Source organism: Uloborus diversus, chromosome 8, assembly GCF_026930045.1.
Source record: "Uloborus diversus isolate 005 chromosome 8, Udiv.v.3.1, whole genome shotgun sequence".
NCBI lineage: Eukaryota > Metazoa > Arthropoda > Arachnida > Araneae > Uloboridae > Uloborus > Uloborus diversus.
In genome coordinates, this window is record NC_072738.1 from 32930380 (window position 1) to 32945043 (window position 14664).

At 32.7% G+C, this 14664-nt stretch overlaps 1 protein-coding gene across 1 annotated transcript in view; it reads left to right on the forward strand.

Annotated features, from left to right (window-relative positions):
- The window catches only part of LOC129228007 (BAI1-associated protein 3-like), a 406019-nt gene that overhangs the window by 141965 nt on the left and 249390 nt on the right, over window positions 1-14664 (forward strand). The window contains exons 5-6 of the mRNA XM_054862634.1: window positions 3113-3179; window positions 12480-12750. Coding sequence (XP_054718609.1) covers window positions 3113-3179; window positions 12480-12750 — 338 coding nt within the window. The remainder of the gene's footprint in view (window positions 1-3112; window positions 3180-12479; window positions 12751-14664) is intronic.

Consider the following 14664-nt stretch of genomic DNA (forward strand, 5'->3'; position numbering starts at 1 on the left):
TTTCTATATGATTTTCATATAAGTCCACACCATTTTTACACTAGTACAAAATGAAATATTTTTCCTTTTTGTTTCAATTCTTCATTATTCTGTGTTTTTTTTTCTTTGAAAAATTTTGTATCTTCAAAATTGCTGATGAGTGATATTTCTTTGCCATCATTTCAACGAACAGCTGTGATCCTTTGCTTCATGTGAAATTTCCTATCGGATGTTTAAATCCCATAATTTTCAAGCTTTTGGATGGTTCTAAGGCACATTTTCTCATTCCAATTTTCCTTAGTGTTTCCGTTTCAAATAGTTGTTTGTTTCTGAGATGAACAAAAATATTAGAAGACAAAAAATTTATGTTTTGTGCCCTGATGGAGTTTTAATAATGGACAGCAAATTATCAACAACTGTATTATTTACTAACTGTGTTACTTGAGTGTAATTCTTTTCATTTTTCATCTTTTTAGCTTTGTCAGTCTAGACAGTCGAAACAATTTTCGGAATCGGACATCTCTTTTTGTGCTCCTTGATATAGTATAAAATGGAAAGTGGTAACCACCAAAAGAGTTGACAATCGAGAGCTTACTACTAAACTTCATGAGCTTCCCATTTATGTAAATTTTTCATCTCTATATTTCAAAATAAAGGGCAATTATTTCAACAATGGTTGAATGCTCAGAAAACACACCAATTTTTTCAAAAGCTTCATTCAAAAAATTATAAATCAGGCGAACTTTACAGTAGCTATCTAAATCAATAGTAGAGTTATTATCAAATTGTAAAAACAGCTTGATATGAAAACTCTGTTTTCTTGACATAGTTTCACGAACAAAAGTTGTTCCTTTATCGGGAGCATCTTCCCCATTTCACTGGGTATTATATAATATTCGCTACATAACATTATGCCCAAAAAAGTTTCAATTTTGATGTTTGCAAACAAAAATCGTTGTTATTCTTATGCCAGGGTTACTTATTACTTTCCTTTACTGCTTTCATCATATTTTCAACCACACTCTCGAAAAATTTCACGAGTGTTTTCCTGAAATTATCTCCAACAATATCTTCTGACGATTTTCAATTTTAAAGTGATTCATAAAGATATGCAAATTTCCGGTACACACTTTGGCCGTTTTCATTTTGATATATTAATTTCTTCATTAGTGTTCATTCCTTTTGGAATGTTTATTGCTCAAGGAGTCTAGAAGTTTTTCGTGAAAATCAGCGTAACTATACAGAATGCTAGAATTATTTTCATGAATGTCTTCATCATTAGTGAATGTATCTGGATCAGATGGCAATATTTTCAAGTCAAGGTCACTCTCATGGGTTCATCCTCCTATGACATTACATATTCTATAGCTAGTTCAGTTGTTAATAATTTCTTATTCAATATGCCACATGTACTCTTTCGTTAATTTATTTGCTTCTGAGATCAGCGTCCATAATTTGATCATCAAATATTTTTACTCAATCCAGAAGGTAGCATCACAGCGTATTAAGTGCGTATGATAAATTAATCAACAAAAAAATCCCTACGACCCCCAAAAACCTGCTCTTTCAACTCTCATTGTGAGAAAACTTCATAGTATTGAGTTTTGAAAGAGAGCAATCAAATTTTCCACTCCATTTTCCAACAGCTCAGCTACTTTAGTAAGGAGCGCGCATAGCAGGGGATTTTACCATCGTCCTATTTACAGGACGGCTATTAAAACCTTCATAAAGCCTATCTAAATATATTTTATCTTTGAAAATTTTACTCAGTACTAATGTATATGTTTAGTAATGATAAAATTAAAGGAGGATTTTGGCATATTTTCTACACGATTATTTTAATTAATTATTAAATTATGCATTATAAAACTGCAAAAAAATGTCAAATTTAAAAATAAAAATAAAATAAAAATATTTGTAATTGAATTCTAAAATTTTGTCTACAGTACTTATCAAACGTGGGATTTATAAAAATACCAAATTTAGAAACTAAAAATGTGATAACCCTTGCCAAAATGCAATAAATATGATCTGTCCTACATACAGGACGATAGTAAAATATGGGTTAAAAAAATGTAATTACATATCTCCTTGCTTTCAAAATTTATTTTGAAAAACTTCATATGCTTTTTATGATTACAAAAATGCATAAACACAAGTAAAATCTTCATGCTGGGCTCTTTAAACTATAATGTAAAAATGCACTAATTTTTCACTTCTCTAAAATTACGTGTACCTAAAAAAAAGCGAGTATTTTCGACATTTTATTCTACATTCTTACGATAAATGCATGAAATGTTACATTTTGTCCATATATGTAATATTACTGTCGTAATTGGACCTCCTTGGCACTGAGGTATAAGCTTCTCTTCGAATTACGGAGGTCATGGGTTCTATTCCCACCGTAGCTGTGGGAGTTATTTCCTCTCTTTAAGCTGTAAATATTTCTTGTGTTGTCTTATACGTTAATAAATAAGTCCAATCTCTCAAAGAAATGGCTCCCCACGTTTTAATGTGATTATTACAATGACACGACAACAACAACAACTATGTTAATACTCATCGAAAATAATTTGAAGTTTCAAGAGGTAACATAAGTGCCGCTAATCTTAAAGCTAACCCGAAGGTCCGACGAATAGTATAAAATGAATCAAAACAAAATAGGTATCAGTGTAAAGAGTTTATTGAGACAGTATTTTACAAAAAAATATTTGCCCTGGTTCCCCCGTTATCTATATATCAAGTTTTAAAACATGCCAACATTTTAAGAAATGCGCCAAATTTAAATACTTGGCAAGAAATTGAAGGTACCCCGCGATTTCACCGTTTTTAATCGCTAGGTCATCCATCTGAAAAGCGTATGACAAATGTCTTCCATTTCTCACCGAAGCTCACTAAATTTGGCGACTTTTCTTTAAATTTCGGCTGAATGTAAGACCTAATACTTTCATAACGAGGACACAAGGGCAATTAAATTGTGCTCCCAGAAACATTTGTTACTATGTTCTTGATTGCTACATGTTTTGATTTCTTTTTCATTATTACACTACCGTAATGGTTTCCGGGTAAACATCAATAGTATTTCTTAATTATTTGTCGCTAATATATTTTTTTTTCTGTTACATTTATATAGCCTCCAATTCTTGTTCTCAATGTGACCGTCGTCGAAGCTCAAGGACTCGAAGCTAAAGATCCTAATGGTAAATGCTTTAAACAATACCCTCCCCCAATATCCTATTGTACTACATCATTCTATAACACTGTGTGACACGATTTTTCTAACATGAATACTATCACGTGTATTAAATTGCTTATTTAATTCTAACCAAAATTGCCAAATAATAAGGGTGTCTAACACGTCACGTTTCTTAATTATAAACCCTATAACATTTTCATGCCCCCTCGCTTATAATGCTATAAAAATAATTTGATTCCAGATACATTTCAATAATAAGAAGCATAAAACAGTCTATTAGTATATACAGTAAAAAATATAATCTGCAACAGTTATTGTTTAATAGAATATTTTATTTCAATTAGAATTGCTGTAAGTTTCTCATGTGGCAACAATTATTATTTTTTTTTTTTAATTTACCTCACATTCTGCAAGAAAATTATTCTTCCACACTTACATATGAAACTTGGCTTGACGAAAACTTTTGTCAAACCTATGGATAAAAAAAGCAAAGGTTTTTCGTATTTGAAAAGCATTTTTCCCAGATTGAGTGATGCTAAATTAAAAGAAGGCATTTTTGTCCGTCGATAAATAAGAACGCTTATGAAGAACAATGACCTTGATGAAAATCTCACCTAAAAAGAATTAGCGTCTTGGTTGTCTCTAAAGGTGGTAGCTCGAGGATTTTTGAACAGTAAAAATAAAACTAAAAATGCCAAATTTTTAAGACAAAAACTTGTTTCAAAAATTTGAAACAATGGGGTACAGAATGTCATTGGAGATAGATACATTTCTTGCATCCTCACTTCGATTTTTTCCCTCCTAACCTTGCAACGGTGAGTGATGAACAAGGTGAACATTTTCATCAAGATGTTAAATGTGCAGAAGAGCATTACCGACGAAAATGGAATACAAAAATTCTGGGCGATTACTGTTGCTTTATGATTCAAGAGGAAAAGTTAATTTTTCATAATTTTCTTTCATAACATGTGACTTTTTTTTTCTACTCAATGATAAAACCTGTGCCAGTTCTCCTCATAATTTATGTATAAGTGTATTTTATTACTATATTTGCATTAAGATTAAAAATGTAAGTAGATAAACATGTTTCGATTAAATTCAATTTTTAGCCATTTATGGAAATTAAATTTGTCATAACTTTAAAATGGTACGTATTACAAGAATTTAGTTTGTATATTTATGTTTAGCAGGCCCAATTTGACATAAATCAGCTATTTTTCTCAATATTATAGAAAAAAAAGTAAAATTTGTCCCACAGTGTAATTAACAAATACACTGTGCAGGCCAAGGAGTCAGTCACTTTTCTCACCTTTAGTCACCTTTTGAAAATTTGGTTACTTTTAGTCACCTTTTGCAACTTTTGTCACCTTTCTCACCTTTCTTGAAATGCGTCTTAGGATTTTTTTTAAATAATTAAATCTTTGAAAAGTATCTGAATGATAGCTTTAACAGTGAAATTAATAAAAAAAATAGCCTTAAATATGCCCCCCCCCCCCCTCAGCCTCTGTCGTAAAGTGAGTTGATTTTTTAAACGTAGACACGGATGAACTGTTTGCAGTTGGTAACAGACTACCTCTTGAAGATCTCGTTGTTAGTGGAGAGGTGACAGATGAACTGTCAAAACTGAAAGAAAATGAAAAGGTTATGTTTTTAAGAGCTGTTAAAAAGCATTGTGTGACTACATGCAATTATGTAATAGAAAAAAGTTGCACATCAAACGGGTTACTGAAAAGTTTTAAATTTTTGGATCCAAAAGAGAGAAGTAAATCTAGAAGCTGTAAGGATTTGATAAAGGTTGCCAAAATCATGCCTTTTAATGTTCCACTCGATAAGTTGCAAGATGAATGGAAACTTTTGCAGCTGGAAAAAGATGATGAAGCATCCGAAAACAAAACCATTGATATCTACTGGCAGCAGCACATTTCAAAAAACGACCCAACTTCCAATAATCTAATGTTTCTAAGGTGATAAAAACTTCACTTCAGGGTTGGGTTTTGGACTGTCCAAAACTGGTTTAGGACAGGACAGGTAGTTTTTACCGTCTAAAACTGTTCAAAAGTGTCTGAAACTGCCTTTAACTGTCCAAAACTATGTTAAAGTTAAAGGGGTGTAATCTAATCAATTCGTTTTCACTGCAGTATTCATGATGCATAAATAAAGATATTAATGAGGTTTAATTAATCTGTATTTGATAATATTTTTCTTCAAAATGTTCTGTTAAAAAACATTTTACTTAAAAAAAATTGCCAATAACTATTTCACAAAAACTTATTTAACAGTTGGTAGAGTTTTGAAAGGAAATTCACAACACTACCAAGACAACTAATTTCAGTTCCATTCATAACACAAAGGAATATTATTAAATGTACAATATTTAGGTGCAAGAAAAGAGCTAAATTTTTTAAATGGTTTTTGCAAATAAGTTTTACATGATTTTTTAACAAAAATCATTTTTAAATCTTAAATTAAAGAACAAGAAATTGATGATTAAACACTTATATTATAAAACTTGTGCTATTCTTTTTTTAGTTTACGTTTTTAATATACATTCTGTAACTAAAAAAATTGTAATTTATTGCATTTAAGTCAATTATTGCACTATATTTTGAACACTCTCTTTTGCACACATGCATAAATGTCAAAAAATTTAGTTTATGCAAAAAAAAAAAAAAAAAACTCCGGCATACAAATTGAAATTTTTAATGAAGAATTTAATAATTTCTACTTAACTAGATTAAAATTAGCTGCATAAATAAGTTACATATATATTTATACCTGAATGTTCACATTGAATAAATATATTAAATAGTCAATAAAATAATTTTGACACTTTTTTGTTCTGTTTTTGATATTTTCTCACAAAATAGTTTTGGACATTTTCGGACACAAGGGTTTTGAACAGGATGGTAAAAACCTTGCCAACCCTGCTTTCATTTGCACACATGCATAAATATCGGGAAATTTTGTTCCTATTATCAAAAATAAATAAACTTATGCATAAAAATTGAAATTTTTATCAAGAATTCAACTCCTATGCGACTAGATTAAAATCAGCTGCATAAGTAAGTTGAATGTTCTCATTGAATAAATGTTCAATATAAAACATTACTTTGATACATTTTATTCTTTTTTTTTTTTTGATGTTTTCTCACACAATACTATTTTTCTTAAAATATAGTTTTGGACAGGACGGTAAAAACCATGGTTTTTATCATAATGTCCAAAACCTTGCCAACCCTGCTTCACTTGCATTATCACATGGTAATGCTGACATTGAAAGACTATTTTCTATTTCAAAGCACCTTTTTGGTGAAAATAAGACAGCAAGGACTGAAAGATTTTTAAACAGCATACTTATAGTTAAAGACGCTGTAAAAGAATATCCTCATTTGCTTTCTTTACCAATTGGTCCAGAAATAATTAAATGTGCACAACAAGCACACGTAAATTACACAACATACATGGATGAATGTGAAAGGAAAAAGGATTTGGAATTGAAACAGAAGCAAAAAGAAGAGCAAAAAAGAAAGGATTGTGAAGAAGAAACTAAGAAAATAGAAAAAATTAAAACATATATTGAAAGAGAAGCTGTAGAAATCTTTACAAAAAGCATATAGGCCTATTTTGGTAAAAGTCAGTAAAAAGGCATAATCCTTTTCTGTTTTTTGAGTTCTTAACAAATTGCTTTTGGTCACCTTTTAGTTACTTTTTTGTCACCTTTTAGTCACCTTTGTTTTCAAATTTGTCACCTTTCTCACTTTTTTCAAAGGTCATCAGCAGTCCTCGGCCTGACTGTGTCTCCGAGTTTTTGACTTACCTTAAGTTAAACTTTTATCCCGTAGGAAAGTGATAACAGCATTTTTAATCTTATCTATCACAAATTTAAAAAAAAACACACACAGTTAAAATTATGCTGTTATGTTAAACTGTTCTAGTTTGATTCCGACGAAAAATGCAAAATCTTAGTCGCTAGGAAAATATTTTTTGCGCCAGACGAATGAAAACTGCAGTAGAAAAGTCCTTAACTTGAACTATTGTAATGATACATTTCTTACAAATCTTCAAATATTTGCTAAATGACTAAATTAAATATTTTTAAAACTTCAAAGAAACTTTTCTCTTCAGTTTTGAATCCCTTAAAAGATGTACTAGTAAGGTAAACATATCAGTAGTGGTCACTTCAAGCTTTATAGTTGAAAAAATAAGATTCCAGGTCTTCTAATGGATTCAAAAGTGCATCAAACGTGTATGAGGTATTACCTCCTGCACTTTTAAATCCATTGCGAAACATGGAATCTTGTTTTTTCAAATGTAAACCTTGAAGTGGCCACTAATGAAAAACTCTGATGCACTGGCCACAACCGGTGTGTTTACCTTATACTACAACTGTTTGATGGTAAGCAAAATTATTTTTTCTAAAAAGTCGACAACTTGCTGAACTTAATTCTTGAAAAAAAAAAAAACTAAAATGTTCAATTCTTAAATAAATTTCAAACTACTAATTTATATGTCCTTTGCATCGTTTTAGATACATATAAGTCAGATGTTTATAATACTTTGTTCAGAAAAAAATATATAAAACGTTGATGATTAAAAAGCTGTAATTTTACAAAAGTTCGTAAGACCGTATCATTTTGTAAAATATTACTTAACTTGGAAATTTATAGACAACAAAAATAATCATTAATCCTGAGATTAAAAATTCTATTTGTGTTGGATTTTTTTCTGTCGTTCTCTAAGAAATAGTGGCGAAGATTTTTTTTTTTTTTAGTCCCTCGGGATTAGTTTGACTCTGTTAGAGTTAAAATGTTCCTGCTACTGCAAGCTGTTTTCCTTGCATTAGCAGTGATCTGGCACAGAAAGTACTTTTACAGAATTATTTAACTTGATGCTAAAAACGTAAATAGCCAAGTTGGGGGACTTGGGTAACAAAACCTTGGTAAAAGGAGAACATTCTAAACTGATGTGGAGCTGAAAGAGGCAGTTTACTCAATCCTTCAAGACTTTTTTTCGTTACATATAAAGTGAACTGGTGAAGATAGATCAACTCAAATTCAAATATTATTAAATCGCGTTTGACTGAAATGCTGTGACACTCTACGATTTCGCTTTGAATGGCATTACTCAATGCTGTTAAATAAAAACTAGACTTTTTGATAGAAATTCTTAAATTATTTCAAGTAGATGTTCATTAAGGTGTCCCGAAAAATTTTTTTTTCGTTTTTCTTAATGCAAGACCTCTCAAAATTTGCGAAATCGATCGTAAATTACAAAAATAATTTAAAAAATAGAATAAAACTATATCTTCAGGGCTCTACCGATCGTCAAAGTTTTGAAAAATTGTCATTTTTATGGCAACTGAAAAAGAAGTACTGTGAATAAAGTTATAAATTTACTGTGAAATAAAAGCTCGACAGTTGAAATAAAAAGATCGTGATTCGTAATATCAACACGAACAGAAAAAAAAAATCATATGGTGATTACTACTGTAAATGCCTATATGGGAATAACCCCCATTTCCGCAGTAGAATCGTCCACGAAGCTTGGCGCCACGTCTCGATTTGCATGCAACAATATGTTACTGACGACTTCGACTTTGTTTGGTTTCAACTTGCTAATTCCTTTTACTTGTTTCGAGGACTTTCTTGGTTTGACTCACGGGTGTTTTCTTCGTAGCCAAAGTAATTTTAATGCTATAAAAGTGCAGTTGCAATTGTTAGTGTTATATGCCGATTCTGTTAGTTTTAAGTAATGAGTTCGAGACGTAGTGAGACTACTTGTGCTACACTGGGACCCTACAAGGAACTTGATGATCGGCAGCTACCTACTGCAAAAGACGTCATAAAATTTTATTTGTCAGGAGCGAACAGAAATGTATGCATAATGGAAAGGACCCTTCCAGTTCAGATATATATACAATTGTTTCTGAAAAAATCAACAGTATTTGGACAAAAGCTTCAATTCCAATCGTAACTAAGGAACGAGTAATTCAATTATTAAAATTCTATTTCGAAAAGTACGTCAATTTGAAACGATACCCCAGAAACAAACGAAGGGATAGTTTTGAAAATAAACTGAAGTGCTTTTTAGAGTCATCTGAGAAGCTCTTCGACGTTGCGGCTTCAAGTGCCCTGTATTTGAGTCTTGTTCGTGTTTCAAACCTAAAAAAGTTCCCATCAATGAGAGAAGTTTCTTTTTGGATCAAAGAAATGACAGGAAAATGGTGATAAGAGGTGTCGATAAGAAAGAAACAGCTAGATTAATGAAACAACAGCAGAAAAAACTTGAAAAGGCAGCAAAAAGTCTTCTACTGAAAATAACGATTCTGTCTCAGCAAATTTTGATGACGATTCGATGCGTGAATTTTCTCCAGAAACGTATCCCATAACAGAGACGAATACGGCCTCTACAGGGACACCATCAACTTCAACGACAAATAGGAATACACTGATCTTGCCAACAGTTGCTAAGGTCTGTGATAGATACAGTTTGTCGAGGCGATCTGCTGCTGCTGTTGCTTCTGCAGTTTTAGCTGATGTCGGTTTGGTTTCAAACGAAGATTTAACTCTAGTTGTTGATAAAAACAAAATCCACAGAGCTGTAGCTAAAGCTCGGAAAGAAGCTTCCAAAGATATTGGAAGTATTGTTATAAAAAAAATTTACTTTGATGGACGTAAAGACAAGACTCTGATAAATGAGAAAATAGGAGCTCGTTACCATCGCAAAGAAATTTTAGAAGAGCACATCTCAATTTTAGCAGAACCCGGATCAGTTTATTTTGGACACACAAAGCCAAGTCGTGGCACTGCAAAGGCAATTCTAACTTCGATTACAGCTCTATTAGAAGGTCAATGCTTGAATTTAGAAGACGTGATTTGCGTTGGATGTGACGGAACTGCAATAAACACCGGTTGGAAGGGTGGCGTGATTCAATATTTAGAGGATTATTTGGAAAGACCATTGCAATGGTGTGTGTGTATGCTTCATGCCAACGAATTACCCCTTCGTCATTTATTCTTGACCTTAGATGGTTGCACTTTGGGTCCTAAAGAATATTCCGGACCTATTGGAAAACAGTTAGCTGGTTGTGAAAATAAAATGACATTGTTTTTTTGCGCGGTGGATGATAATTTGCCTAATTTGCCGAAAAATGTGGTTGATGAACTAAGCACGGATCAAAAATATCTTTATGAGATTTGTCAAGCTGTATCAACTGGTTTCTGTAGTCCTGAGCTGGCAAATCGCCAACCTGGAAAAATGGCGCACTCGAGATGGCTTACTTCTGCTAATCGTATACTCGGACTTCATGTAAGTACTCTTAATCCAACAGAAAATTTGCGATTACTTGTTAACTACGTGGTTAAAGTGTACGCTCCAGTTTGGTTCTTAATCAAGCAAAAGTCATCTTTTAAGGAAGCAGTCAAACATCTTTTTCAAATGATTGTGTACTCTCGATTTTTACCCGAAAACTTGAAATCTGTTGTGTATTCTGTTATCGAAAGAAATGCTTTTTTTGGCGCACCCAGAAAACCTGTTGGTCAGTATGTTGTTTGATGATAGGGAGCACATTCGGGAGTTAGCATTACGAAGAATAAAAAAAGCTAGAGAGGCTGAAAGTAGCACTAAACGCAGAATATTTAAAACACCAAAAATTAACTTCTTTGCTAAAGATTATACGGAAATAATTGTCTGGCAAGAGTGTCAGGTTACAGCACCACCGGTTCTTCGACATATTTCTAACGAGAACCTTCAAATTATGGCAAAAGATAATAGCTTGGAAATCGTTGACTTTCCTTGCCACTCACAATCTGTGGAAAGATGTGTTAAACTAATAACACAGGCTTCACAAAGTGTTACTAACGCTACTTCTAGAGATGACTTCGTTAGAACCAGGTTGCAATCTCGCGCAGAAATGCCAAATTTTGGACACAAAAATAAGTTTAAATTCTAAACTTTTGTCATTATTTATAAACTGTAGTTTGTTTATTTTGTTTTCTTGTGCTTTGTTTCATTAGTTTCTTAAATAAAAGGCTTTCAAAACTTTATTTTTGTATTTTTTAAATCATATCGTTTAAGTCTGTCAAAAATGTGAAATATGCAAAACTTCAAAGAGCGGTAGAGCCCTCAAGATGACACGCAATTCCATTTTTTTTACCTTTTTCGTGATCTGTGAAAAATTTCGCAAATTTTGACACCTCTTGTGATAGTGTAGCTCAAATTTATTTTTTTTCTCATATATGGACGGGACACCCTAATGTTCATAGAAATAAGCTTGCAATTATCCACTCGACGGTAACATCACTCCCAGATAACTGTAAAATCAATAGACGCACCCGAAAATATTCGGGCTAAAGAAAAAGTTATTTTGTTATAAAAGTATCTTCGCACATAGAAGATTAAACTCAACTTATGATTACCAATATTGTAAACTTTAAGTCAAAACAAAATTTGACATTTTTTTTTTTTTAATACAGAAAGGAGAATATTTCATTTACAAAAGAAGTAAGAACTGCAACAGAGTACAGGACTAGAAATTTCAGCGTTTCAGGAAATTTCAGCGAATTTCAGGAAAAAGAAGTTATTAGAATTTGAGGTCGCAATGACAACGCACCGAGAGTAGAAAGGACGAACCATTCTGGCAATCTTTCATCGGTCACCACTAAACTACAAGCCACAACTTTAAACAACAGCTTTAAACTTTTTTTTTAACTAAAAGTGTGTAATAAGTTTGTTAGCTTTCTTCGCATCCATCAATTTCTGACTTTTTGTCCATGTAGCAGGTCAGCATTTACTTTTGTAACTATATGCTCCGTATTGCCGACCTTGATATTGTGGCCTGCTCAGAAAACTGGACCTACGTCCTATCTGTTTAAAAATGGGAAACTTCTATCCGTAAATCTTTTATCTGCTGAACTTTCTGTCATTCTAATATTCTGTCCATCGGACCTTTTGTGCGTGAGTTTTCAGTTCGTAGGCCTTTTGGTTATAGACCTTCTATCCGCGGTTTTAGACCTTCTGTCCGTGGACCTCTGTGGTAGGAACAAGGGACCCTCGGGGACAATGTCCGTGGACTTTTTGGTTTTAGACCTACTGTCCGTGAACCTTTTGGTCTTGGATCTTCTGTCAGTGCACCTTTCTGGTTTTGGACCTTCTGTCCAGATCCCATTATTATGAGCTCAACTTTCGTGTAGATTTTGAACAATTAGTTCTGGATTAGCCTGTTTACAAATGTACTTATCTTCTTTGTACATTTGTTGTAGTATGTCTGTTCTTTACACAACCTTGCACTTGCCATTTCTTGCAGGATTCAGCGATCCGTATTGCATGCTTGGTATTCAGCCAGCTAATACCTACCTGGAACGACGGAACAGTTCCGACGAAGAGTTCAGTTCCAGTGGCAGCATGAAAGGAAGCCCTCGTCGTCAGGGGGGACTGAAGAAGCTGGGGGCCTCTCTCAAGCGCAAGGACCGCATCCGCAGCAACAGCATCTCGGACACCTTGCCAGCCAAGTTCATCCGCACGACATCTGTCAAACCCCAGACTCTCAATCCCCGCTGGAACGAGAAATTTAGACTGTAAGTAAAAGAAAAAGATTATTTTCATACCTAAATACTTTATTTTAGAGGCATGTGGGACAAAGTGAAATGGTTAAAGAGTTTCATAGTTTGCAGCGCCCCCTATTCAACAATGTTTTAACTAATTTAGTAAACATGTAGTTGATTGCAGTCAAAATATAAAGTGTAGCTATCATGAGTCACTTTCAAAATTCGACACACATATTGTAGTGTCACATATTTTGTTATTTATCAAAAAACAATTTTTGTTACTTGCGGAATCCATTTGCACGGGTGTGACTTTTAACTAAATTCGTAAACATGCAGTTGATTCCAGTCAAAAAATAAATAACAAAAGTCATTTTCAAACTGTGATACAAATATTGTATTGTGTCACATATTTTGCAGTTTATCAAAAATAATTTTTGTTATTTGCTGCATCCATTTTTACGGGTGTGACATTTTTACACATATATTTGTAATTTACACTTTAAAAATGATTCAGAACTGTTCCTGGAAAATAATGGGCAGCTTATGTGCCCATTTCGTGCCGGTAAGGTATCTTTCAAAAAACAAGAACGTTTTCTACTTAAATTCAGTATTCCTCCTGGAATCTTCCTGAAAAATTCAGAAATCTCCCCAATGAAAGCCAGTCATGTCTCTAGAAGCTTCAGAAAAATCTAAGTTTTATTGTGAAATGCTACATTGTTCCGTCCTTATGTAGTACCGTAATTTTCAAAACAAATTACCAATTAATTCCTTTGAAAAAAAAAAGTTTTTATTTATTTATTTTTTTTTTTTAATATTTCACTTTTCTCCACATTCCACTACTTTGGTAACCGAATTCTTGCATATATTTATAATATTTTTAAAAATATATCGCCATTTTTCGTAAGTAGCAATTTATCCACTGATATTTCTCACAGTAAAAATTATTTCTTATGTAATGTTTTTTCAAATGTGATTGGTAATTGAAATTTTGCATTTAAAATCGTCATATCTTAACACATAGAGTCCTGTGCAAGTTGATCACTTGTGGTGCAATGCTTTAGGTGTTTAGATCAACTAAAGTGTTTAACCTAATAGAGGTTAATACATATGACGCAGGACTCATTTTGCACCTGACAAAAGCGGTCTACTTAGATGATCAACTTACAGGGGTGGGCAACTTTACAGGTTTTACCCTACATGTAAATTTGATGTAAAAAAAAAATGACGTAGAAAACTTAAGGGTCAAAGATCTTGCATAAAATCACAAATCCTGTACCCTCTCGTAACTCTATATATGACGGTGAAGTGAAATTGATTTTATAAACCCTTTTTCTTCAAATAATTTATTAATTTCTTAATAATATTTGCTAAAAAGCTATAGTTAAATTAATTTAGAACCTCAGATGCTTGAGACAGAGAGATACGGCTGCTGCTAAAAAAAACGAAATTGACACACGGAATAGTGAGCTCGTTTAGTTCTGGACCAACTTCTTGTTTAATAAATTAAATTTCAAGATGCATTCAAAGTTCCTTGTAATGAGCCCTAATTTACGAGAAATCAGACTTTACCAGAAAATTATAAATACTCATTTGATGCTATTCTAAGTTATAGGGAACGCAACTCGCTTTCAAAGAGAAAATCCCGGATATTAACGAGAAATATTTTTGTGATTCGCGTGAAATATCCTCTCATCGCAGACCCATTTTTAAACACACTCGGATATAACGATCCTTCGCACTCGCTATAAGCAAGTTGAACTTCATTATGCTTAAAGCTACAAAAGCGAAAGACACTTTCTTCTGCTTTGTAAAAATGAATTTATTTAATAACGGTAAAAGGTCAAGCGGGCAACCCCATTTCCCCTTACTTCTTTTTTCTTCCTTTTTGGAACGGGGCTAAGTATGGTTTTCTGAAGCACTATTTCAAAAGAAAAAGATTTGTTC